This window comes from Arachis hypogaea, chromosome 5, assembly GCF_003086295.3.
Source record: "Arachis hypogaea cultivar Tifrunner chromosome 5, arahy.Tifrunner.gnm2.J5K5, whole genome shotgun sequence".
Lineage (NCBI taxonomy): Eukaryota > Viridiplantae > Streptophyta > Magnoliopsida > Fabales > Fabaceae > Arachis > Arachis hypogaea.
This window is the reverse complement of record NC_092040.1, coordinates 87,115,798-87,142,072: the sequence shown is the minus strand read 5'-3', so window position 1 is coordinate 87,142,072 and position 26,275 is coordinate 87,115,798. Positions and strand designations below refer to the sequence as shown.

At 34.9% G+C, this 26,275-nt stretch overlaps 3 protein-coding genes across 3 annotated transcripts; all 3 read right to left on the bottom strand.

The window, feature by feature from the left end:
- Nucleotides 1-5,176: 5,176 nt before the first annotated feature.
- On the bottom strand, nucleotides 5,177-10,475 carry LOC112801724 (damage-control phosphatase At2g17340). Its single transcript, XM_025844632.3, has 12 exons — nucleotides 10,161-10,475; nucleotides 9,136-9,201; nucleotides 8,860-8,926; nucleotides 8,633-8,701; nucleotides 8,172-8,312; nucleotides 7,684-7,812; nucleotides 7,491-7,577; nucleotides 6,944-7,018; nucleotides 6,767-6,844; nucleotides 6,567-6,644; nucleotides 5,620-5,682; nucleotides 5,177-5,529 (listed from the first exon to the last, which is right to left on the bottom strand). Exons 1-12 carry the CDS (start codon nucleotides 10,328-10,330, stop codon nucleotides 5,446-5,448), a joined length of 1,107 nt encoding a protein of 368 aa, XP_025700417.1. The 5' UTR covers nucleotides 10,331-10,475; the 3' UTR covers nucleotides 5,177-5,445.
- A 6,123-nt stretch (nucleotides 10,476-16,598) lies between these two features.
- On the bottom strand, nucleotides 16,599-20,980 carry LOC112801722 (uncharacterized). Its single transcript, XM_025844630.3, has 4 exons — nucleotides 18,956-20,980; nucleotides 17,757-18,346; nucleotides 17,162-17,661; nucleotides 16,599-17,076 (listed from the first exon to the last, which is right to left on the bottom strand). The coding sequence occupies exon 1, from the start codon at nucleotides 20,978-20,980 to the stop codon at nucleotides 19,136-19,138; it is 1,845 nt and encodes a 614-aa protein (XP_025700415.1). The 3' UTR covers nucleotides 16,599-17,076; nucleotides 17,162-17,661; nucleotides 17,757-18,346; nucleotides 18,956-19,135.
- Nucleotides 20,981-21,945: 965 nt separating this feature from the next.
- Nucleotides 21,946-26,056, bottom strand: LOC112801723 (enolase). The gene is made up of 17 exons (XM_025844631.2): nucleotides 25,891-26,056; nucleotides 25,677-25,740; nucleotides 25,247-25,311; nucleotides 25,019-25,066; nucleotides 24,841-24,927; nucleotides 24,648-24,728; nucleotides 24,456-24,557; nucleotides 24,295-24,375; nucleotides 24,128-24,202; nucleotides 23,395-23,457; nucleotides 23,224-23,304; nucleotides 22,945-23,139; nucleotides 22,820-22,870; nucleotides 22,635-22,723; nucleotides 22,501-22,552; nucleotides 22,359-22,415; nucleotides 21,946-22,245 (listed from the first exon to the last, which is right to left on the bottom strand). Exons 1-17 carry the CDS (start codon nucleotides 25,954-25,956, stop codon nucleotides 22,165-22,167), a joined length of 1,338 nt encoding a protein of 445 aa, XP_025700416.1. The 5' UTR covers nucleotides 25,957-26,056; the 3' UTR covers nucleotides 21,946-22,164.
- Nucleotides 26,057-26,275: the final 219 nt, after the last annotated feature.

Below are 26,275 nucleotides of genomic sequence, written 5' to 3'. Positions count from 1 at the left end.
CATCCAACATGATTCGAGATATAAAAAATTGAGATTTTATGTAAAATCGAAAAAATAAATTAAACACATAAAGTAAAATTTTAATAAAATTTAAATTATAAAATTCTTAAACTTAGTATAAATTTCATAAAATCAATTAATTCGTTTAAAATTATAATATCAAAAGATTTTAAGAATTAAATTGAGATTTTAGCTATTATAAACATGAGTGCAGCTGGTACATGCGCAATGTGCAGTAGCTTATAATCTCCTAATTATATAAAAAAGTATAATTTTATGCATTGTTATTATAGAAAATTTACAAACATCAATTATAATTGGGTGTTATAAATTAAAGTATATACACTAAAACAAAGCATACATATTGTGATGGTTTTTTTTTTAACATTTGTGGCGATTCTAAATGTCACTAAATAGTATTGCGGTGGTTTTTTACTTAGATAGAAATTGATTATTTGATAGTTAAGACAAAGCAAACTAATTTTATTTACCTACTTTCATTGTTTTTTATCTACAAATTGAAGTGTATCAATACTTATTCTGAAGTCACGGTTTGGTGATAATTAATACATCACCATATGTATATATAGATATGTAGTTATGGAAAAATAGTTAGCTAAAATGTTGGTTTAATTCTTAAAATTTTTAATGTGTATTAAAATCTGAAGGTTTTATTTGTTCAATTTGTGTTTTTATCTTAATATTTTCAGTTTTCAGAAATTGTGAAGAAAAAAGAAAAATAAATTTTTATTATGGTTTAATTACTCTGTTAGTCTTTATATAATTTTATCAAATTTATAATTAAATTTTTATACTTTTTTGTTTTTTTCACTTAGATCTCTACATTACTTTTAATTTTATAATTAAATCTTTTTCATGTAAAAAACGTTAAAATTAACGAAATATTTTTTTCAAAAAATATGTGGTCAATTAAGATCTAATTAGGTTATTAATATTGGATACCTTTAATTTGCGAATAAATATTCAGTTAACTTTTATATTTTTTACACTAGAGAAGATCTAACTACAAAACTAAAAGTAATGTAGGGACTCAATTGAAAGAAAAAAATTATAAAAATCTAATTACAACAGAATAATTAAATAATTTATTATTTATACTATTTTCTCTTATTTCTCAGAAAATTATAAAAAAATGCTAAAAATAAAAATAAAAATGCAAACGAAATGCACTGTAAATAAGTTAATCAATTTTAAATTTGTAATAAATTTTATGATTTAAATCATATTACAATTTCATATTTCATGTGCTGAATATATTGTTTTAATTAATTTTATGTGTGAAGTTTATTTACTACAGCTAATAATAATGAGGATGGTAAAGAAGAAAGAATAGTGTTAGGGTATATGATTGGGATGAAAAGTCAAAGGTGTACATACATATACATGGAGGTTTTGGTGGGGAGGGTGGTGACATAATTTCACCTAAAGCATGTGGTTGTTAAGCATAGACTTTACATGTATTATCAGTTGTTATGTCTCATTCACCTTTATAAAGGAAAAATAAAAGGGGGAACAACACACATTGTAATTGATTCTTTTATCTAAACTTTATTAATGTAAACAATATGGACAGTATTTATTTTATTTTATATATTGCCATATAATCTAATCTTACAAAATTATGCACTCATGTACTCATAGAAGCAACCAACATAATTGGATGCATTTTCATTTTATTTTTACTCCTGTTAGTAGATCTACCTTTTCTTTCTTTATTTTTTTTCTTTTCTTTTTGTCACTTAATTAATTAGTTGAGTAGAACTTAAGACATTCAAGTGCTATAAGTTATAAATTATATTGAAATAATTCGGAATATGCATGGATATAATGCTGAAAATGAGGAATTATTATTATTATTATTTTTTATTGTTGGAGACCATGCATTTAATTTTATGTTCTATATATATACACTCTTTCAATGAACCACTTATTCTTATTATAAAAAAAAAATACTTTATCTTTTTATTATCATCCTTTTTGAAATATTTTACACTAGCATCTACTTTGTGCAAGTATAGTATATAATAATGATCATATAAATTGAAGTCTTTTTTTGTAATATCTTTTCCTTCAATTACAATAATTAAATGAGTGATTTTTTTTGGAAGTAGAAAAAAAAAGATACTATATAAGCAAGACATTTAATTGTAATTGTGCCAACTGCAACGGTTACTTAATTAATCATCAATCAACTTTGTTTTAGAACATCAATTACATCTAAAGCATATATATTTTTTGATTCATCATGATAACCTAATAGAAAAAGTCATTGTCTTTTGCGAATTTTGTGCTAACTTTACAGTTATAAATTAATTTTTGGTTTTACCGAACCAAAAATTAATTACATATAATATTTGAAGATGAAATTTCAACTTTATGGTTAATGAGGCAGATTAATTAACCAACATCCATGCATCCATGTGACTTGAAAAAAGGTCTAATAATAAAAACCCTACAATGTACATTATATGGAGCTATCATTGATTATGATTAACATTAATCATTACATAATACATATTACCACATGTGTCTTTTAAATATTGGCCATATATTTGTTATCAACAAGTAAGGTACACAAAAAAGGTTCAAACACTCAATCAATTAATCTCTTCTTTTTCTCTTTTGTCAGTATATTCGGCTTTGCAATGTAATAATTAGTGTCTTTAATTCTACGATATCCTTACTTATCAACTGGCAAAGATTATTTTAACTTGCATAACAAATTATTTTTTATTTTATAATTTTGATTTCGAAATGAAATTAGTATTATTGCATGATTTAAATTTTCAAATGATGGCATATCTAATAACTAATAATATCTCCATTGCGGCATCCATCATATTTATTGGTCTTATAAATAATGTGAAACATCTTATCACATTTCAATTTTCAACTTTAGGTTTGGGTAATTATGAAAAATAATAATTACTTTATATAAGACTTACTCAAGTAGGGATCAAACTTTAGAATAATAAAATCAAGTGTATCCTTATTTCATAAATACTATATTTTGTTCAGAGGTTTGGCTTAGCTTGTGGTATTTTGTGGTAATATATAAGTTAAATAAAATACAGATAATCGATTAAATAATTCGGCAATCTGCTTTTTGAAATGGACATTGCTATACTAGCATACTAAATAAAATATTGTTATTAATTTAATATTATTATATACAGGACAAAAACAAAAATCACTCCAAAAAAATAATTTTAAATTTTTGGTTTACTTACTTTATCAGTTTCTATAATTTTACTGAATTTTAATTAGGTTCTTATATTTTTTTTTATTAAATCTCTATATTATATCAAATTTTGTAATTAAGTTTCTGGTATGACAAAAACGTTAAAATTAATGAAATATTCTGTTAAACAAAACAAATATGTCTAACATTTGACTGAATATTTTATATAGTTTAACAGAATATTCCATCAATTCTAACGTTTTTATCACAATATGAATTTAATTATAAAATCTGATATGATATAGAGACCTAATTAAAAAAAATATACAAAAACTTAATTAAAAATTTGATAAAACTATAACGACTAGCAAAATAATTAAACCTAAATCTATTAAAAAATAGTCATTTGCAAATTTTGAACATAGTGATTTATTGATTTAATGACTCATGACCAGAGTTGACAAAAACAGGTCCTAACTAACAATTTATTGATTAATCCTATTAGGATTACATTACAGGACCAATTAACAGACATGAACATGGAGGAATGTTACCATTTTTGGATTCGAAAGGCAGGCAATATAAGGAAAAATATGATAATTGCATCATCATGAAGCAAATAAAAGTTTGGATCAACGGGTTTATGTAGCTTAATAAAAAATAAATAAATAAATAATAAATATTAAAAAAAAGAGAGAGAGAGAGAGAAAGGAAGATGAGAGACTATGCATTAGTTACTGAAATGCTCCACTTAACACTTTAACCTTATCTAATAATGAATGAATTTGTAGAAATGGATGCGAGTTTTAAAAGATTGGAGGTTCTATTTATCTATTTATTCTTTTCAAAAAGTAGGAGTCTATTTGCACCACAAATTGAAATATAATTTGTTATTAAAATACAAAATTTAATTAATGGAATACTTCTAAGTTAATTTTTCCATCATACTTGTGAATAGATTGTTATTCTTTTTTGTTTAAAAAAACCATAACGTCATACATATGCATAACTATTTTTATGATACATATAAGAATTATCCAATTAGATTTATGCGTTTAAATAACATTTTAAATAATAAATTTAAAAATTAGTTATTTCTACTAATGCAATAATATATTATTGATTATTTATATAAATTTTTTTTGCACTAAGTGCATAAAATTTAAATTCTGTTTAATGAAAAGAAAAAAAAAGTAAAAATATACACGAACGATAATAAACTTATACTAATATTGAACATTGAAAATGTTTGGTAACCAAAAAAAAAAAACCAAAACTTATTTTATTACAATAATTAATAAATATTAAATAAAATAATTTTAACTATTTTTTTATCTCTTTAATATTACCGTATTTAATATACAATATGCCAAACTCTAATTATAAACGATTAAGTAGATCCTCTTATTCTCCCATTCTACTTTCCTTACATTGTTTGACAAGTTTCATTAGTTATAGAAATAGAATTGTAATATACCATTATTATAGCTTAGATCTTATTTCCATAGTTTAACACTTGAGAAGAGAAATTATAGTAGTCATGTTCAAGACAAGAATCCCACTTTAATCATGAAAGCTTATGCAAAATCCAATCCTTGTAGAATACGTCTCCTTCTGTTTATTAAGGCATCTATGCACTACAAACATTTGGCTATGATCAATTCAAATAATAACAAATTATTATTATAAACACAAAGGGATGTAATCACATTCTCATAACAATGCATGTTAATTGGTCCTTTTGACTTGTCATTTAAAAAAGAAAAAAAAAACCACAAGTGGCTCCACCCAAATTCGGATTAGTGAAAGTTACTTGAATTATTAAGGACATAACTAATATCATTAGTGAAATTATGTCATATGTGTAACAAGATGTGAAAGTAAAAGAAAAAGTTTGACACTACTCATGATAAAAGTATTATTCCGAAGTGTCTAGGCTTTGAAAATAGTGTTATGATAATTATAAGAACAAAATTGAAACAAAAAAACAAACTGAATATTTCAATACCTACATTATAGCTTCATCATCATGAAACCAATTCATATGTGTAGAACTACTTTTTTTTATTACATGTATGATTTTTTTCCCTTCAATCCTCTCTTTTAAAACTAAAATGATATTGAAGAAAAAGCATTAGCTTCATGCTGGTATGTTCTAAAGTTGAAAGATTCAAACTAAGACAAAGTGAAACTATGCAGCAATGGAAGAGAAGAGAAGAGAAGAGAAGAGAAAAGAATGAGACTTATAAACTTGAGACTTCATTGTATTTGAAAACACAATCATACAAACGTCCACCAAGAAATTGTGCAACTTCGGGATGTTTCACCTACACAAATGGCAGCAGCAACAAAGATTCAGAGCTCAATAATTTCATGTGATAAAGAAACAAGGAACATAAATTAGTTAAATGCATTACCATCCCAATCTTGAGGGAGTCGCATTTAAATTGAGCATAGAGATTCGTTTCTATTCCGCGACCCTGACAACAGAATAAAGGTCGGCATTTATGATGCGATGTAGAATTCAATAACAAACTTTGGACTATTTCTAGGATTTTGGAAAGGGAATACTGAAAGCAATGAAATTTGTTTCTTATTTTTCACTATTTTTTAACAAAATTATTCAAACAAGAAATAGGAACGAAACCAAGAAGACCTTCTAATCTTTATGAATATGCAAATAAGTCAAAACAATCTAGAGGGGCTCAAAATATTTGAAAGATAAATGTGGAACACAAGTATGAAGGGATATACCATCAACATCTTAAATGAAATTGGATACACACAACAGAACAAGGATAACTGGGAAACAACTAAACAAGCAATCTTGAGAAATTACAAGATATGAATATGTATGTGTCTGACTAATTCCGATTGGCCAATAATGAAATATCTGTCGAATATTGTGCCACTAAATATTAAGAGAAAAAAATATGATCTTAATCACTTCATTATCTGGGTACCAGTTTTATGTTATCTTCAGGTTTATAAGTTGTCAGTATCATTATTATTTTTTTTATTTAGATTATTACAAAAATGTTCTAACTCCATAAAGGCATAACATATATCTATGGATTGTGCAGTCCAAAATGATTATGATGTATCTTAACAGACTCCTCCTGTTTTATTGCCTCGACCTTCCGATGCGAACGTTTGGATCCCTAATAAGAACTATCTTATTACCTTGTATATAAGTTGATAATTAATTCAAACTTCGAAAGACTACTGATACCACCATATACCTTCTAACCAAAACATTACTCCCCTTGTTATCCTACTTCACTTCAAGTATCAAAGCCCGACAAAGCATCTAACAACAATCAATGCAATAGAAGTTTCCCACAATATCCAAGGAAGAACTTACCATCCCTTCTAAGATGACAAAATCTGCATCACTGGCAAGGTAAGCAAGCTCTTGTGACACTCTTGTAAGATCAATGACCTGCAATCCGTTGAATGAAGGAAGAGAAAGCAACAAAATCATTACAAAAATTTGATGATCTGATACATCCAATCAAAGTACTATAATTTTCAAAACATAAAAAGCATCGTTCATTTTCTTACAGGTAAATCATTGCCGGAGTTGGCAATTAAAAGATTTGAAATACTGACACCCATGAGATGTCCTTCTTCATCTTTTAACTGGAAAAGAACATGATAGAGTTAGAAAAGAATATCGTAATATCCCCTCAAAAAGAGAATATGGTTATACCAAAAGTTTACAAAACTTCTTTTAATTACCTTTGATATAATTTCAACTAGCTCTGGATAAGTCACATCATTGATGGAAGGTAATTCATTAGCAGCCAATACAACCTGCATTCAAAAGGGAATTGCACAAAATATATAGAAGGTGGAAGCTATGAATCACATGCTTGAAAAGCAGTTTCAGTTTCAAACTAGATTCAAAAGAGGCAAAGACTACACCTACAGAAGAAAAGAGGAAATACTTTTGTGGCAATGTACAACAAAAGCTTCACTTCAGTGCATTTTGCTGGAATACAAATAATATTTATAGACATTTTTGTAATATGCTTGATTTAGGGTAAGGTTAGGTATTTAGCTTCTTTTGATGTAAAGAACACATCCATTTTCAGAAAATGGCTATGTTGAATGATTAGGCCACTTTGCTCTGTTGAACTTTGCAATTTTCTTTGTTGGTTTACATTTTGTCCTAATATTATGGATGATTACTATCCTGTCATCTTTTTGGAACTTTCCCTCTTCATTTTGATGAATCAATATTTTATTCCAAAAGAAAGAGAAGAAAAAGGATATGTTATCAAACCTGACTCCCACGCCGAAGCAGCTCCCTTGCAAATGGCAGTATACCCAAAATGATATCTGCACCAGAATTATCTACGAATATGATAACCTGCAATGCAAAAGGAGACAGATTACAGCAGAAGAACTGCAGAGAATATGACAGCAGACATATAACTAATGATAAAATTGTATCTATCAATGTGCATGAAACTTGCCTTCTTCCATGACTTCTTGCTCCATTTCGCCTTAAATTTGTCAAGATCATCAATAACCCAAGGCCGAGGAACAAGGTTCTGACAACTAGCTAGAAAGGACATCCCATCCTTGGAGAAAACCTCTGCAAGCTTCAAGAAATTGAGAGAAGAATAAGGTAATGCATAACTAATTCTCCAAATTCCCGCATATATGATTATAATAAATAACACAACAGTTGCCTCCTTGTAAACCAATAAACGCAGACCACGGTAAAGTTATTACGAGTATATCTAGTTTCCCATGCAAAATTTTCAGCCTACGGCTCCATATAAAGATGAATTAGGATAATTTCAGTGGAAGGAAAAGGGGAGGCATAAGGATCTCTTCAGGGACACAAACCGCAGCTTACCCAAATTCCAAATATGGTTGATGCTTGACCAAGTAGATTCCAAGTTGGTCAAACATTTCTTAACTCTAGTTATTCAACAGTTATTAAAAGAACACATACCTGTGCCGAGCCAAGATCAAATATGTTTCCAGCAAAAATTCCTCTAACAAGATTCTCAAGTCGCTTGCCTTCATCTTCAATGGCATCGTTAAGGCGAACAACATCCCCAAATAGGGAGATGGCTTTTGCATTTTCTTCATCCTGTTGCATTCAAACACAAAAGGAATGACAAATCTGGAGCTAATAAAATGCACCATCCAATGATAATGTTAGCACCCACGCCTTCCCCTCCTTTAGAACTGATAACAAATGCTAAAAGTCTATTCTACTTTAGCTAATAAATTTACACCTTTCAACCAACTCTATATAAAAAAATTCCACCCCACTATGCTTCACAAGTTGGCAAAAATTTGACGTTACTTTAATCACTACATAAGATAGACATATGCTTTTCCTCTACTTTGTAATCCATAGTTAGATATATAATTAGCAGATAGGACTGAAACTGCAATTAAACTTACCTTGACTTTTTTGAAGATATCTGTGAATCCCAGTTCTCTAAGTACTTGCTCACGAAGTCTGCAGAGGAGCTAGAACATAGCCCAAGGCACCAGACACCAAAACATAAATAAATAAATCAACAGAATTAGGCAGATCACCAAAATGCTAAATTTTGTTTGGATTAATTTTTTTAATTCATTTTTTTATATTATTTTACAATTTCATTGATAAATAGTACAGAACATACGATACAATCAGGTGGCCCGCCATGACTTTCGGGATCTTTCTTCAAATCTTCAAGTATGTCACCATACCTTTTTCAGGAAATGCACAAATAGAAGATGCAATTAGGAAATCCCATACCACAAACCATTGCATACTTATAGCATAGAAGAGTGTATAAGCCTTATAATACAATGATACATGACAAACGTTATCCCTAGATAATATTCAAAAGTAAACTGATGTGATCTCTTCCATGCAACAAACTTCTCAAATTGGAGAAAAGGGAGGGGAAATTCACCTTTGAGCAAATTTTTCAGCCTTAGTCGCAGCATCAGAAACAGAAGGATCACTCTCGGCACGCTTTCTGTCAAATCAAAGCTAAACCATATTGTGAATGGGAAACAAGCAAACAAGAGTCCTTACAATAAAATAAAAATCTCATATTTCACTAAAACAACACCACTGAGTTGCTCTAACTTAATACAATGTGAAGGTTTTATAAAAGCACATGGATGAACTCAGTAATTATTATAGAAACATTCATTTCTCGAACACTCCTAAACAAGGACATTTTTAGTCCATTGCCAATAGTAATGCCTTTCACCTACTAGTAACACTCAACTTCTCTTAAAAGAAGCTTCTTCTATATTACTCATACTGCAACAACTTCTACATCATACTTAGAATTATTAATTTATTAATTTATTCAAAAGTCAAGGAATAAGTTATATCATAACAACGGCAAGCAAATTGTACCACTTTGGCAATGGCAACTACTTCCGCACCAAGAATAAGTCCTTTTAGTGTGTCTTACAACTGCCAAGATGCTAATGCTATGCTATCTCAAATCTTATAAAAGGATAATGTCATAGCCAATTCAACATGAACCATTACAACCAAAGGCATTTGGTTGAAAATGGAAAACATAGTTAAAACCACCAAGTACACCAGCAGAAATTTTTGCATAACTTCCAATGAATAAGGGGAAAAAAATGATGCAGCACTAGCAATACTACTACTGTATTAACTATTAACAATTCAGATTACCATAACAAGTACAAGATCAAACATAACGAAATCACTATTCTACGCCAAAATTTCACACAGCAATAGTACCCAAGCTAAACCATAACAATTAAAGAAAACAGAACAAAAATGCAATGCAAAAGTATAAATTTTTATCTCAGAAATGAACAAATACACGCCACTTACGCTCAAATTCAGCACAAGGGTATATGATAAGAAACATTCTAAAAAAGATGCTTGCTAATCACAGAGCGAAAACCAAAAAGGAAAGAACTTGAAGAAGAAGAAGAAGGATACTTGAAGGAAGGGATGGAGTTGTAGAAGAGATCAATCCAAGAAATTTCGGTGGGAGTGGGCTTGCGAGGATTATCGGAGGGGAATCTGTAGGGAATGGTGCAAGCTCTGTAGTTTGCTTCGATCGGCGTCTGCAGCAAAGGGAATTCCACCAGCTCCGATGCGCTCTCCATAAACCAATTATCAATAATCGATCGGAATTGGGAGAAGGAATCGCAGAAGGGGGTGGGGGGTTCTTTGATTCTGTTTTTGGTGAACTCTGGAAATCTGCTTTATCTGTAGTTAATTTAGAGTCAGTGTGTCAAGCTCTTAAATTTGGAACCTTTTTTTTTCTTCCCATTTTTATGTTAATTGTTACTCTTGTTTTTTTTTTTTTTTTCCAAACTGCTGAACAATTATTATTATTATTATTATTATTATTATTAATTCAAAAGTATAAAAAAGAGGTGTAAAATAAGTATATTTCTAACCATGATTTTTGTTTCTTGTTTTTTCTATAGTTAGCATAGCAAAAATACTATGTCCGTACTAAAAATCAATAACAAAATCACTATTTTATATTTATGTAAAAATATGTATTATTTTACATATTTTAAATATATATTTTATATAAACTATTTTTTTTCCAAAGATAATAGGTTATATTTCATTAATTATTAAAAAATGAAATACAAAGATGTCCAAAAGCAGGACAGCATAATAAAAGGTGGGGATTTCCCAAAAACACTACGCTGAAGGTATTCATCCAACGGTGCGTGGTCGAAAAACGAAAAAAAATCTTAAAGAAGAAATAATGATAAACAAATTGAATGCACCTAAGAGCTTGTCTCATGGAGATTGACAGAGCTTGCTAGAATAGCAGACGGCATAGAAGTAGAACCTTCAAAAATCAACTGGTTGCGAGCTTTCCAGCAGTTCCAGCAAATGATGGCAAGCAATTGAGGATTACGGTCAGCATTCTTCAACGGGTTAAGTATCTCTATTGATGCAGTCCACCATGTCCAAAAGTCGTTAGAACTCTGAGGGGAAAGACAGTCACGAAGATAACTCTGAGACCATACGTCTTTAATTCTAGAGCAATCGATCAAACAATGAGTGACTGTTTCCGTTGCTTCATGACAGCAAGGGCATATTGGTGATATAGATGGGATGCGGTGATGAATCTGAGCAAGCACCGGAAGTCGGCCATGGAGAGCTTTCTAGATAAATAGCTTAATTTTGTGAGGCAAGTTCAACTTCCATAGATCAATCCACAGCTTTTTCTGTTGCATATAATTAGGGCAAAGTTCCAAAGGCGGATGGTAAAATAAATAGCCAATTCTGTAACCTGAAGATGTATCATATTGCTTGGATTTGTTCAAATCCCATTGCAATTTGTCCCTACTCTGCTGAAATTTAACTGACAAAATCCTGTTTGCAACGTGTTGGGGAAATAGTTCTTGAATGAGATTCTGATTCCAATTTCTATTTTCAGTAATTAGATCTTTAACTCTTGGAAACAACTCAGAAATAGCCTGTCTATTTGGCATGTCAGAAATCATTAAAGGATACGGAGGAGGCAGCCAAGGATCCTCAAAGGTTCGGATATTCTCACCAATACCCACAGCCCAATTAAGACCTTTTTCAACAATCTTTCGGCCTTCCAGTATGCTCCTCCATCCCCAAGAAGGTAAGACTCCAATTTCTGCCGTTATAGCATTACCATTGCTAAAGTATTTACCTCTTAAGATTTTGGATAATAAGGAAGTAGGCTGTGTTACAAGTCGCCAAAACTGTTTGCCTAAAAGCGCCAGATTTTGGATTTTGAGATCTTTAAATCCAAGGCCTCCTTCTTTTCGTGGGCGAGTCATAGTGTCCCAGCTAATCCAAGCCATCCTCCTTTCAGAACCTTTTTGTCCCCACCAGAACTGAGAAAGTAGAGAGTGAATTTCCGAAATTAAACCATCAGGCAACTTGAAGCAAGACAATGTATAAATAGGAATAGCTTCTCCCACTGCCTTAAGCAATATGTGTCTACCACCTGACGAAAGAAGATTGCGCCTCCACCCTTGGATTCTTTTCCGAACCTTTTCTTTGATCATACTAAAAGAAGCCTTTTTCGATTTAGAGACTGTAGAAGACAAACCAAGGTATTTATCATGAGCCCCAATATGATTAATATTCATAGAGTTAGCCAGTAGTGTACGAGTAGTGGACGGAGTGCTGTGGCTAAAGAATACAGTAGATTTATTAAGATTTACCCTCTGGTCACTGATGCTTTCATAAGAATTCAATAAATGCAGGATATTTGAACATGCTTCAGGATTAGCCTTACAGAATAAAATGGAATCATCAGCAAATAGGAGGTGGTTGACCTTGGGACATCGCCTATGTATCTGAAGACCCTGAATTAGTCTGTTTTGTTCTGCCTTGTGTAGCAAGAAGGAGAGACCTTCTGCACAAAAAAGAAAAAGATAGGGGGATAGAGGATCTCCTTGTCGAATACCTCTATTTGGTTTGAAGAAACCATAAGGTTGTCCTTCCACAATAACAGAATAAGAAACAGTTGTCACTAATTCTTGAATCCACATGATCCATCAAGAGTCAAAACCAAACTTCTCCAATATAAACCAAAGAAAGTGCCATTCCACCCTATCATATGCCTTACTCATATCTAATTTTAGCGCCATTTCATTTTCGAGACCCCTTTTTTTGTTCTTCAAGTAATGCATACACTCGTGAGCAATTAGGATATTATCAGAGATTAATCTGCCTTTAATAAAAGCACTCTGCGTAGGGCTAATTAGTCTATTCATCATACTCTGAAGCCTATGTACAAATACTTTGGAGATAATCTTGTAAAAGACTGAAGATAGGCTTATTGGTCTTACCTGAGTCATATCTTTAGCATCAGAAATCTTGGGAATAAGACAGATCTGAGTGTGGTTAAAACCCTTCAAGATTATGCCCCCAGAAAAGAAGCTCTTAACTGCTCGAAACACATCACCACTAAGTATGTTCCAGAAGCTTTGAAAAAATTTTGTTGTCATACCATCATCTCCTGGAGCACTTTGAGGATGAATGCTAAATGTTGCGCGTTTCACTTCCTCCATAGTCACTGGTCTTTGAAGCCTACGGTTCATGTGAGCTGTAACCTTAGGTTCAAAATCAGTAAACAGAGGTTCAGGGATCTCATGACAAGTGGAGGAAAAGATGTCCTTGAAATAAGATTCAGCCACAGAAGCAATACCAGCATTTGAAGTAGCCACTTCACCATCATTGCCAGTTAGTTGCCAAATTCTATTCCTTCGGGTTCGATTTCTAAATTTCTGATGGAAGAAAGCTATATTCTGATCACCAGATTTGAGCCATTTGACTCTAGACTTATCTTTCCAATAAGATTCCTCATTTTGCAATGCTTTTTCAAGTTTGTCCTCTATTTCTGAAATGATGTCGCCTCCATGAATTCCTGCTAAACGAAGTTCCTCTAATTCCGACTGTAGTAAATCAATCTCCACCTTCGAATTAGATCTGTGTTCTTGCTGCCATTTGACAATCTTATGCCGACGACGCTTTATTTTTTGAGCTAGGATATACATGGCTGAGCCATCAATCTATTCATGCCAAACCTCTCCAACAATCTGCATTATTTCATCATTGGAACACCATCTTTCTTGGAATTTGAATCGGCGTTTAGATCTCTCAGTTCTCGGATTAGAGTCTAGGAGAAGAGGGGCATGATCTGAGCCTAATTCTGACAGTCTAAGAACCGTTGCATTGGGATAGAGTTTCTGCCAATCAACTCCTACCAGGAATTGGTCCAGTCTTTCCTGTATCAACTCATCACCCCTCCGTCTACTTGACCAAGTGAATGGTCTTCCGACCATACCAATATCAATCAGGGAATTATCATCAATAAAACTATTAAAGGTTTCAATAGAAGAAGGAGATTTAGCACCTCCACCTTCTTTCTCCAATTGATTAGAAATGGCATTAAAATCCCCCATTAACACAACCTTACCATCGAACTGTTGGGTGACTGAAGTTAATTCATCAAATTGAGCCATTCTATGTTGATCATTTGAACTGAGATAAACACCTAGAACACCATAGGGATCATTAGAACCAGCTGTCAGAACTGATGCCGCAATGAAAAATCTACCATGTTGTAAAATCTGAACAGTGCAACCATCCCTCCATGCCATTGCCAAACCCCCTGATAATCCATCCGGATCTATAATAAACCATTCCTTGAAACCACAAGATCTTAGTTTTCCTTCAACTTGTCGAGATTGATTTTTTGTTTCACAAATAAAACCAACCTCGGGGGAGTAGGATTTGCAAATCCCTTTAAGATTGTGGATTGTCAGGGGTCTCCCCAAACCCCGACAATTCCACGAGAGTAGTTTCATATTTCTTTGGGTGCCACTTGAAGGCTGGCACCTTCCACCGTCATAGCAATTATATGAGGGTTTTGAGTCTCTGATTTGTTGCTCATGGTGTAGAGAAAATCAGAATTGGTATTCAATGATTCCAAAGAGACATAAGATATATGGAATGAGTGAATTAGAAAACGGAATGAATTAAAAGAGCAATGAATTGGGAGAGAAAACGAAAAATTAGGGAGCTAAGTGGAAAAGAAATTAAGAAAAAAATAAAAAATAGAAGAAGATGGAAAAGAGTTTGATGAAGAAAAGACAAAGAAAGGTGTGACCATGGAGGCGGCGCAGTGAAACCCTAGCAGAGCGTCGGGCGCTAGATGAGGAGTACGTACTCCCACTTCTTAATCTTATATTTTATATAAACTATTAATTTTTAATATAGACGTAACTTGATTTTTAACATAATGGTAGTTAAATAGGATGAATCAAGGATAGTTTAAGTTAAAATTTGCGAAAGGCTAATTATCATGTTCAATTTTTTTTTTTTTGATTGGACAACTCCCAATACTAGGTACCTCCGTGGATTGGACAACCCCAAATCCTAGGTACACAACACACCCACACACTCTTCACACATATTATCACATTTTTCCTCAATTTGCTTTCTCTAGAGTTTGAACCCTTGATGTGGGGAGGGAAAAAGATGCCATTAGAGCCAAGGCTCATTGGCAATTATCAATTTAAGCGAACTTTCTTTGAAAGAATCACAATACATATGCTTTCAAGTTTCAACAAAAATAATATAAGACTTGCATAATTTTTTTTCCCTATTCAAAGTTTCTGTCCCTAATGTTTTAACAAGTAGACTTAAACAAATCTCGTTAGTTTGATTTAGAAAAAACCTATAACGATAACAACAATAATCGACTGAGGCACATTTTATTTTGGATGGAATCCACCATGACATTGAGGTAGGCATCAGAGTGGTCCCTGAAGTTGTCCTCGAGGATCAAAGTAATCCCTGAAGTTAAAAATTTGTCTGGATCGTCCCTGAAGTTGATCTCCGGTACTCATAGTGGTCCTTCCGATGAATTTCGTCCACCTGGCGCAACCGGAAAGCTGAGGTGGCGTCGTTGGTGACACGTTAGCAACCCAACGGCTAGCTGACGTGGCCTGTTGAACGTTTTGGAGTCAATTTGGTCCTTAATTTAAGTTTAAAAACCCTAACCCCCAAATTGACTATGTTTTCCTTTCTTCTCCGTCGCACACGCTTTTCTCGTCTTCTCTCCGATCCTCTCCATCGCACCAGAGGTGAGTCTTCAGTGTTGTCTTCATCATCGAACACCAGTGTTGATGGCTAGCGCAAGCAACGCAGCTGGGAGCTCCAACAACCCAAGATCATTTGGAAGCATCATGAGGAGGATGAATAGAAACAGAGATGCACGTCTGCCAGAATGGTGTGCATGCGGGGCAAGACCAGTGCTGCGATGGTCAGCAACGGATTCGAATCCAGGGAGACCGTTCGTGGGTTGCCCAAACTACAATGTAAGTGCTTGATGATGTTCCTTGTGGTAAATCTAGAGATTGGTTGATTCACTTTCCTGGGTTTAGACTGCAGGAAAGAGGTGGTGTGGGTTGTTTCTTTGGGTGGACAAAATTCTGGAAGAAGATGCGGTGACATGTGATGGTAGAACAAGCTCCTCAAACGACAACGAAGAATGGAAGATGAAGATTGCTTGGAAACTTGGAAGACTAGAGTCTGAAGTTAGAGTTCTGAAAATGGGGGGAATTTTCTTGTTTACATGTATGCTGCTGCTGCTGGTTACAGTTGTTGTGCTTGTCTTAAAATTGGATAGGCAGCAGAGTCAATTGTATTTAGCCAAAAACTAAGTGAAATGTGATATGCATATGTTGTTCTGTTCATGTAATTTCACTTGTCATTTTGGTTGAAAGGAATGCAGATTAAACTGTTTTACATGACTGTCCAAGAGTAATTTGGAATCCGAATAAAGTAGAGGTTATATGTATAAATAACTGTTCCTGCAGGACTAATGGAATCCTCTAATCAATGAGGCCATAATAATCCATAATCATATATTAATGCATTAAACATATAAAAAATAGGCAAGGAAGAGCCAGGGCAATATTGTGCAAGTCTGTCAGCAGTTCTCAACATAGTGAGAACACAAGTTTTGAACAAAAAAGATCCCCAACACTTGGGTTCTAAATGCAGAAAGTACACTGCGTCATCAAAAAAGTTACACAAAATAATGTTCTCCTAAACATAATAAACCTAGTCTTCATTTTTTGTTTCTTGGTGGTCTGAATCCAGGATTCGGAACAAACTTCATGAAGTTAAAAAGTCTTGTTACGGTCCCCTGTGATGCACCTTGCATAGGATGAGCCGGAGGAAGAGTTGTGGGTTGAGTGGTTGCTGGTGGGATGGGAGCAGGTGGAGAGGTTGCTGCTTGAAAGCTGCTTCCTGGAGTTGCCTTTTCTTGTTTGCATGACTTTCTCTTGGGAGGCAGTTTTGGTGGCCTCACAGGAGGAGGCAAGACCTATTAGTGAAGACATGTATAATAGTTACTAAAAGTGGAGAAGAACATGCACATAATAAGATTGAATGTGATATAATTTTGTAACCTCTTGAGAGTCATCGGTTTGTGACAATGGTGGTTGACTGGCTTCAAGTTGAATTTCAGTGGAGGCTTCTGGGACAACGCTGGCTTCACCACCATTAGCAGCTGGAGGTTGGACAGCAGCAGCCTTAGCAGCAGCAGCAGCCACCTCATCAGCAGCTCTCTTTCCGCAGTTTCTCTTGGTGTGTCCCGAGTCACCACAATAACGACAGTGACCTTTTTGATAGATTCTTTTCATCTTCTTTCTCTCCTTTTTACCCCCACTTGGCTCCTCATCTGCATCCTTTCTTCTTTTTTTCGTAAGTGGACCTGGTTTCTTTTTGAATTTAGGTGCTTGTGGTCTGTTATGTGGTGACCTTTTCCATAGGGCTTGACCTGGAATTGGGTTGATATGGAAGGCATATGTGTTATTATATGCCTCCATTGTCAACCACTGGTGACAAAACTCCTCTGGTCTTCTACCAACCCTTGCCAATGCAGCACAAGCATGCACACACGGCATCCCTAAATAACATTATCATAAGTCCAAAGATTACCAATATTAAGCCAACAGTCAAGAAAAAAAATAACAAAGGAAGAAACTAGTAAAAGTATCTCACCACTCAATTGCCAAAAACCACATGTGCAGAGCCTCTTTCCCAGATCAACAACCATGTTAGTCGGCCACCCGTGAACCTCGAATTTCTCGTACTCAGTCACCAAACCACATCGGGACCCAACTCTTTGACTCCTTCCTTATTTTTTCCAATCTGCTGCGCTGTATAGGTGGTAGAATACCAGTGTTGGAATTAAGCTTCACTTTGTTCCTAGCGATTGACTTCATTGCATACAATCTGACCTCCTCTAACAGTGTAATGATAGGTTTGGCTCTAGCTTCTTTGATCCTTGAGTTGAAGACTTCACAAGCATTGTTGCAGATATTGTCTATTTTAGCTGCATTGCTGAAGAAAGCCCGGCTCCAAGAGTCTCTAGGCCACTTGTTCAAATACTCCCAAGCTTCCTTGTTAACCCTCTCAATCTTTTTTATACTCTCTAGGAATCCATCTTGGCTGGTGCACCTTGCACACTCCCATAGCAACCCTCTCAACTGGAGATCTTTCCACTGCTTGTTAAAGTTCTTCCATAAGTGCCAAACACAGAATCTGTGATGGACACCAGGAAAAACTTCCTTAACAGCATGGATTAGGCCCTGATTTCAAAAAAGAAAACAGTTACATACAAGTTATCGAGCATCAAATTGATCCCTTTAGTTTTATAAGTGACATCAATTTGGTCCCTTAAGTTTTATAAGTGACATCAACTTAGTCCCTCAAGTTTTATAAGTGACATCAATTTAGTCCCTATTTGTTGCAGTACATATCAGTTCAATATATATATACCAGTTCACCCAGCAGTAGTCCATCTATTTAGGCAAAGCATTTGTACATTAAAGCAAATTTATACAACAACACAGCAGTTCAGCATATGTAAAACAAAATTATACAACAACAAAACAACAAAAACAGGGACCAGCCTATACAAATTATATCAGAGCAGCAGAGCAGTAGTAGTCCATCTATTTAGGCAAAGCATTTGTACATTAAAGCAAATTTATACAACAACACAGCAGTTCAGCAGTTCAGCATATGTAAAACAAAATTATACAACAACAAAAACATGGACCAGCCTATACAAATTATATCAGAGCAGCAGAGCAGCCTATACAAGTTGTGTACTATATGCAATTAGTCATATTAATATCAGAGCAGCCTATACAAATTATACAACAACAATTAAATAAAAAATGGATAAAACGTACCTTCTGCATATATGAAATGAAACAGAGCTTGTTTTGCTTATAATCTCCCAAGTCTTGATGAAGTAATTCCAAGAACCACCTCCAGTTTTCAGTATTTTCAATAGGGACAATTGCATATGCAATCACATATATGTGATTGTTTGCATCTTGTCCAATTGCAGACAAGATCTGGCCACCATGCTAGGTCTTCAGAAAAGCTCCATCCAAGCCTATGAGCGGTCTGCAGCCAGCCAAAAATCCCTTCTTACAGGCATCCAAGCAGATGTACATCTTTTCAAATATCGGTTTATCATCAGGGTTGGGTTGAGGGATAACTCCAACTGTGACAGTAGAGCCTGGGTTACTCCTAAGCAGTGTCAGCCCATAATCCCTTATCATCCCATACTGGGCAGCAGCATCACCATACACAACAGCCCTAGCATCTCCTAAGGCCCTAGTCAGTGAACACATGCTTAGTTCCAAGTCACATTTTGTCTTAAAGTACTGAGCAGCCTCACAGTGTCTTAAGTTAGGATATTTTCGTAGCTTCTTTACCAATTTTCTCGCCAGCCACTTCCTATTAGCCAACTTATTTTTGGTTTTCCTTGCACAAGTGTGATCATCATTAAACGTCTTGATCTGCCAGTAATTGTTCTCAGTGTTGTTAGCAGCATAGACAAGCCATCCACAGTTCTCATCCTTACACACTGCTCTCATCCTTACATTATCATTCTTTTTAAACCAAATCCTCCGACCCTCCTGTATACAATATTCACGCACAGCCTCTTTGAACTCCATCTTTGTAGTAAATGTCATTTCAACAGTAAGCCTAAGCTCCCCAAACCTACTTCCATCTCTGAACACAGGAAAAACCTCATCCGAATCAACCTCCTCCAATTCATCCTCAGAATTTGGAGGAGTCTTCAGTTCTTCTGAGTGCCATGAGTCTCCACCATCAGATTCCTCATAACCTTCATCTTGGGCATCATCATATGCTCCCATGGACCCGAACCTAGGAACTGGTCCAAAAAAATGTGCATCATCCTCAGAGCCTGAGTCAGCACACACGGGACCATCAACCTCAACCATTACATCCCTCTTTTGTTTAGAAGTTTTCTTAGCTTTCCTGGTTCTCTCCTTCACATCTGTCTTTTTCTTTCCTTCTAATCTCTCCACATCCACATCTTCCTCACTAGACAGTAAATCACCATCAGGCCGATATGGTTCATCCTCCTCACAACCATCACTCGCTTCACTATCTGAGGAATCCTCTGGACTAGACAATGCAACATGTTCTGTTTGGGGCTGTTTTCCTTTACCATTACCTCTTACACTAGCTCCATTAGCAGCTGCTCTTGTTAATGGCCTCCTTCCACATGGTTTTGGTGCTGCAGATTTTACATTCCTAGTCCCTCTCCTTGGTACAGCAGACTTCTTACTCTCTTTTGATTTCGACCATAGTTTAGGCATTTCAGTTGGTAGCGACATTTTTTTGGCTGGTTTACTAACAGTAATTGAAATAGGTGGAAGCTTTGTAGTTGAGTCTGGTTTTTCGGTGGGAATAGTGCTGTGAATTGGTGCAGAGGTTGTAGTAGATGCTGCTGTGGTGGGAATTGGCTCTGCATTATCATTGGTGGTGGGGTTTGGGGTGGGATTCAAATCCTGTATCACCAAGACCTCCTTCCCTTTAGATGAAACTGTCTTTGCTTCCTCAATGTAAAGAGGTTCTGAGACTCCATGCTCATAGTAAACATGAACAACCCCCTTGTTCTGCTGACCAAGGTAGCACATCTCCATCAGCTCCTTGTCATTTGTTAGAGCCCTTAGACCATTTTGCAACGGCCTATTAGGAACCAGCCACCATGTTTGAGTGACCTTGTCATATCCAAGATCCTTGTGGTAGTCTCGAACAAAGAAGACGTCCAGTTTGTCTGTATCAAGTCCTGGCAACTCAGAGACTTCTCCACCATTGTAAGTCACACTTCCATCATCAGTGATGAATGATCCTCCATGGTGAAATAGGATGGTAAGCAAATCATCACCCATCTGCAAGGAAAATTTTTTTTATCTTATATCAGCCTCCCTAAACTTCAACCACATTACCAACTTACTACCTCCATAACTAAAACTACAACAGCACTAAACCCTTGGACAAAAAAACAAGTTTTCGTCTTAACAAAAACCCCCTTACTTAGCCTAGCCACTAAGAAACCTCCTCCCAATCAAACCCTAGCCAATACCTCAAAACACAAGCATGCATTCCTAGACAAAACACTCCAAGAAAACGTTTTTTCCCCTTCTGAACAATAGATTAACAACAAAATTCAAAAAACAGAGCTTTACCACACATTTAAATTTTTTTGCATACCTTTATCAGAGAAACCCGTCTTCATAACTCCTTGCCTGATGCAGATGATGAAGGCGATCCTCTGGAGCTTACGTTCTCCACCCAAATACTCTCTGGTTAAGGCAACAGCACTGGCGTCAGTGAAGAGGGTAACGGAGAAGAAGAGAGCTCTGCTTTGTGTTGTGTTTGTGTGTTTGAGTGTGGGAGACGAGACGTTAGTGAAACGTTGAAGGTGGGGTTTTTTTCCGCATAAAACGACGATGTTTTATGTCTTTTTGGCGCCATCCATCAAACGACGTCGTTTTGGCATGCTAACGTGTCACCAACGACGCCACCTCAGCTTTCCGGTTGCGCCAAGTGGACGAAATTCACCGGAAGAACCACTATGAGTACCAGAGATCAACTTCAGGGACGATCCAAACAAATTTTTAACTTCAGGGATTACTTTAATCCTCGAGGACAACTTCAGGGACCACTCTGATGCCTACCTCCCATGACATTCTCTTTCATTTCTAAATTCTAATGGTTTACCATGAATTAGTAAGATAAATATTATTTTAATATTAAATATTAACAATAACTTATTGGAATAATAAATGATTGAAATGAAAGGCATGAGATCACACAAGTCAAATTTCAAGAGTTAGTTCAAGCCAAATGCAGGTACCACTAAAAATAGATTCTTCCACTTTATAATATTTGATATAGATGATGATGATGATATTTGACAAGCCAACCGTAAACATGAGCAAAGCAAATCAGACTATTGTTTACTGCAAGTACCCAATGTGATGTTTCTCATTGCAAAATTACACACCCATCAAAACTTATTATATTATACTCTTCTAGTTCTAGGCTTCTAGCAGAGTTAATTTGGAACATATTAGTAGGGTTCCACTGGGGCTCTGAATTTGGCTCCAGCATACACTGCAGCAGAACCAAGCTCCTCCTCAATCCTAAGAAGCTGCAACACAAGACCAAAACGAAAGGTAAGTGGCAATGTGGCATGATAGTGGTCAAAAAATTCAACTCGAATTATTCATAGTGCATCAAGCACAAGTTTGAGTCACAGTATACCTGGTTGTACTTGGCAAGCCTTTCTGATCTGCAGGGAGCTCCAGTTTTGATCTGACCCTGTTAATGTGAAATTGTATTAGCTTTCTTCAGAAAGTTGGCTAAAGCATTACGGTGATAATTTGAAACCCACATAAGAACTTACTGTTGATAATCCAACTGAGAGGTCAGCAATGAAAGTATCCTCAGTTTCACCACTACAATGAACAAGCGAAATCACATCACATAAGAATTAAAATAAATATAACAAAACAATGAACCAGAAAGGTGGGCTCATACCTCCGGTGGCTGGCCATGACACCCCAGCCAGCTTGCTTTGACATTCTCACAGCTTCAATACTCTCTGTTACACTGCCGATTTGATTGACCTAATATATAAATTGTATAAGATAAGATTCCACTCACTATTTACAAAGTTATTAAATAGAAAGATGGACATCTTAATCCAATAGCAGCTAAGTTACCTTCAACAAAAGGGCATTGCAAGCTTTCTCCTTAATTGCTTTTTCCACACGCTACAATTAACAGACTAATGTCAAAAGGATACATGTTTAATTAGCATAACCCCCAATTTAGAAGTTAAGCATACCTTTGGGTTGGTGACAAGGAGATCATCACCAACAATTTGTACTTGCTGGCCAATTTCAGCAGTTAACTTTGCATAGTGCTCCCAGTCATCCTGATCAAAGGGATCTTCAATGGAAACAATTGGATAATCTGACACAAATGATTTGTACACGTTCTTTAAGCTGTCTCCTGAGATTTTCTGGGATCCATCATTATTCTGCAATAAGAAAGTAATTTACTTGGTTAAGTATTTAACAGAGAAATAACCCAATAAAGGCAAGAAATTTGAAAATTTGTGTACCTCTTCCTTAAAATTTAAGTCATATGTTTTGTCCTTACTACCATAGAATTCTGAGGCAGCAACATCCATACCAATTACAACCTGCAAGTGGTGCAAGTATAGAAAATTAGGGGTAAAAATATCAGCCATATAGTAATACCCTGTCAGAATAAGTGGAGATTATGATTCAACCTTTCCAGTATAACCAGCTTTTGCAATGGCAGTCTTCAAAAGCTCAAGACCCTCTTTGTTTTCCTATAAAGGAACCAGAAAACGTACAAAAGCAACATTTAGGTGAGATAAAGATCCCATTTGGATTGGAAATGTTACTAAAAAAGCAAGCATTATAGTTTAATAAAAGGAACTACTGTAACAATATTTCATGTATGTTGGGCCACAACTTTATTTAGCAAAAGACCATATTTAAAAAAAAATACCAATTTTTTTAAAGCAAATATCTAGCTTCTTAAAAATATATATAAAGAGGCATAAGCAGGTTTTATTAATAGATTTAGCTAAAATGTGCATACAATAATGGAAAATTTTTAATGTTTCTGTGTTTGGCTATAAAAAACACTCTTGCTCAATTTATCTTATTTTATTATTTTTGTTATCAATGCAGACTTGTAAGCACTTCTCAAAAAATCTAAATGAAAAATAAATATAAAAAATTTAAGGCTTTGCTAAGAGAAAGGTTGAACCCAAAAAAAAAAAAAAAAAAATTCTAAAAGCTATCCAGAGGCATGTCTTAAACCAGGGGTGGTTTACTATCTTTATAAATTAACTGAAGAAAGAATATCATACACCATTAAAGCTCTTGACATGCAAAGAACATTAACAAGTAAAGATGAAATAAAGCAATCAGATCATATAAAAGTTTGGAATAACACTTAGATCGCTACAACCAAGGGGAGAAGGAAAGGACCTGAATATTAGGAGCAAAGCCTCCTTCATCTCCAACATTAGTAGCATCTTGTCCATACTTCTTTTTAATCACAGCCTGCAAGACATGCATTAACACCTTAATTTATTTAGGAAACTACATAAGTGAGATGAAATAAGGAAGTAAAAAAAGGGGCAAAAAGTAATAACCTTCAGGTGATGGTATACTTCTACACCCATCTTCATTGCTTCTTTGAAAGAGGATGCCCCGACAGGGAGAATCATAAACTCCTATAGAAGAGAACACAGCAAAGCATTTCAGTAAGATATATCCCACACCCTTGATCACCATCGTATTAAATCAACATTACCTGCATTGCCAGCTTATTTCCCGCATGCGAGCCTCCATTGATAACATTAAATGAAGGTACAGGCAATACCAAAGTTTTGTTCCCGGCAAGATTTGCAATGTGCTGAAATTTCAAATAATACAAAAGGAAACCATCAGACCACAAGATAACTACATAAGAACTATGGCTAGTGAGTAAGGAAACATTACATACCGTGTACAGCGGAATTTTCTTCACTGCAGCACCTGCTTTACAGACAGCAAGTGATACTGCCAAAATAGCATTGGCTCCAAGCTAAAAATTTCAAGATATTAGAAGCCATTCAGCATAAAATGGGTGCAGTACAGCCACAAAGAAAAATGCAGCTATTTTAACTCAGGGAGCCAAAGGAATCAAGTGGTAATACCTTCTGCTTGCACCAACCCCACTCATTAACAGTTCCATCAAGCTGTTGTACCATGAAATTGTCGATTTCAGTCTGCTTTGTTGGGTCCTGTAAACTCAAACGAATAAAAGAACACAATTGATGTCGGACAGGATTTAAAATAACATGCTACAACCAAATTCTATAGCTGCTAAAATACCTTGCCAAGCAGAGCAGGTGCTATTATTTTATTCACATTTTCCACAGCCTAAGCAAGGAAAATTAAAAAAAAAAATTGTTATCAAAGCCATTCCATTTTAAGAGTGATATAATAATGCAGAAAGCAATATATATTAAGCAAAATTAGGAAGCCAAAAAAATTTAAACATATCCAACAAAAATTTCTTAAAGGCTAAAATAACAAAGTGAAAGCCTATGAACGAAGTACCTTGAGAACACCTTTCCCAAGGTAGTCTGAACCTCCATCCCTCAATTCCAGAGCTTCATAAACACCTTAACCAAAACAAATTGAAAAAACAAAACAAAAATGTTAGGAGACAGTACTTAAACTACCACTACCAGCATGGCATGCTATCACTAAATAAACACCTTTACACAACATGCAAACAAAAACGCATGCATGTCAGTCACATACAACCAAATATCACTTCAAATCCTACATAAGCAGCTATTACTTTTCCACTTCATTCTGAAAACCATTATATACTTCGAGCATCATAACAGAAACAACTACTTACTAGTTACTACTACTCTACTACAACAACATACATCACATCGTTAAGAAAAACATCATAACTCACATAATCACGTTTTTTTTTTCCTGCAAAGGCAAAAAAAACGACGATCGTTTAGTTTACCTGTAGAAGCACCGCTAGGCACGGCAGCTCTGGCGAAGATTCCGTCGCTAAGAGTAACGTCAACCTGAAAACGAGAAAAACAAAGCTTCGCGTAAAAGGAACTCTCGGTAACACCGAAAACAGAGCGCCGAGAAAAACGAATATTCCTCGGCAAACGAACAGTAGTAAAGAAAGTAAAAGATGAAAATGGAAATGAAAATAATGAGATGGTTACTTCGACGGTTGGATTTCCGCGGCTATCGAAGATCTGGCGAGCCTTGACGGACCTGATCGTTGCCATCGTTGTTCAGTGAATCGCAGTGGTTTTTCAAAATTTTCACGGTTTTCTCACTCCCTCAGTTTTCCCGAGAAAATGACAGTGAAAAAGAAAGTGGAGGGAGAGGCGAGGTATATATATAGAGGGGCTTGACACGTGGCGGAATTGGAAGGGACATTGAATGTCGACCGTTGCTGGTGGAAAAGAGAAAGATATTATGGATGGCTGAGATTTGATATTTAGTTGAGGCTTTCATGAGACTCTTGTGCTCCTTATCTTAAATATAAGTTTTTATATTTTAAAGGGTGTAAAATTGTTTTATTAGCGTATGCATTCGTATTAG

Excerpts from the sequence above, each read along its gene's own strand:
- LOC112801724 (XM_025844632.3), bottom strand. The coding sequence starts at position 10,330 with ATGGAGAGCGCATCGGAGCTGGTGGAATTCCCTTTGCTGCAGACGCCG. Across the intron at positions 8,927-9,135 it reads GCTGAAAAATTTGCTCAAAG|GTATGGTGACATACTTGAAG; the intron begins GTGAATTTCCCC and ends TTCCTGAAAAAG. Across the intron at positions 6,645-6,766 it reads ACTCCGGCAATGATTTACCT|GTCATTGATCTTACAAGAGT; the intron begins GTAAGAAAATGA and ends AACGGATTGCAG.
- LOC112801722 (XM_025844630.3), bottom strand. The coding sequence starts at position 20,980 with ATGGGTGATGATTTGCTTACCATCCTATTTCACCATGGAGGATCATTC.
- LOC112801723 (XM_025844631.2), bottom strand. The coding sequence starts at position 25,956 with ATGGCAACGATCAGGTCCGTCAAGGCTCGCCAGATCTTCGATAGCCGC. Across the intron at positions 24,203-24,294 it reads AAGTATACCATCACCTGAAG|GCTGTGATTAAAAAGAAGTA; the intron begins GTTATTACTTTT and ends CATGTCTTGCAG. Across the intron at positions 23,305-23,394 it reads AAGCTGGTTATACTGGAAAG|GTTGTAATTGGTATGGATGT; the intron begins GTTGAATCATAA and ends CACCACTTGCAG.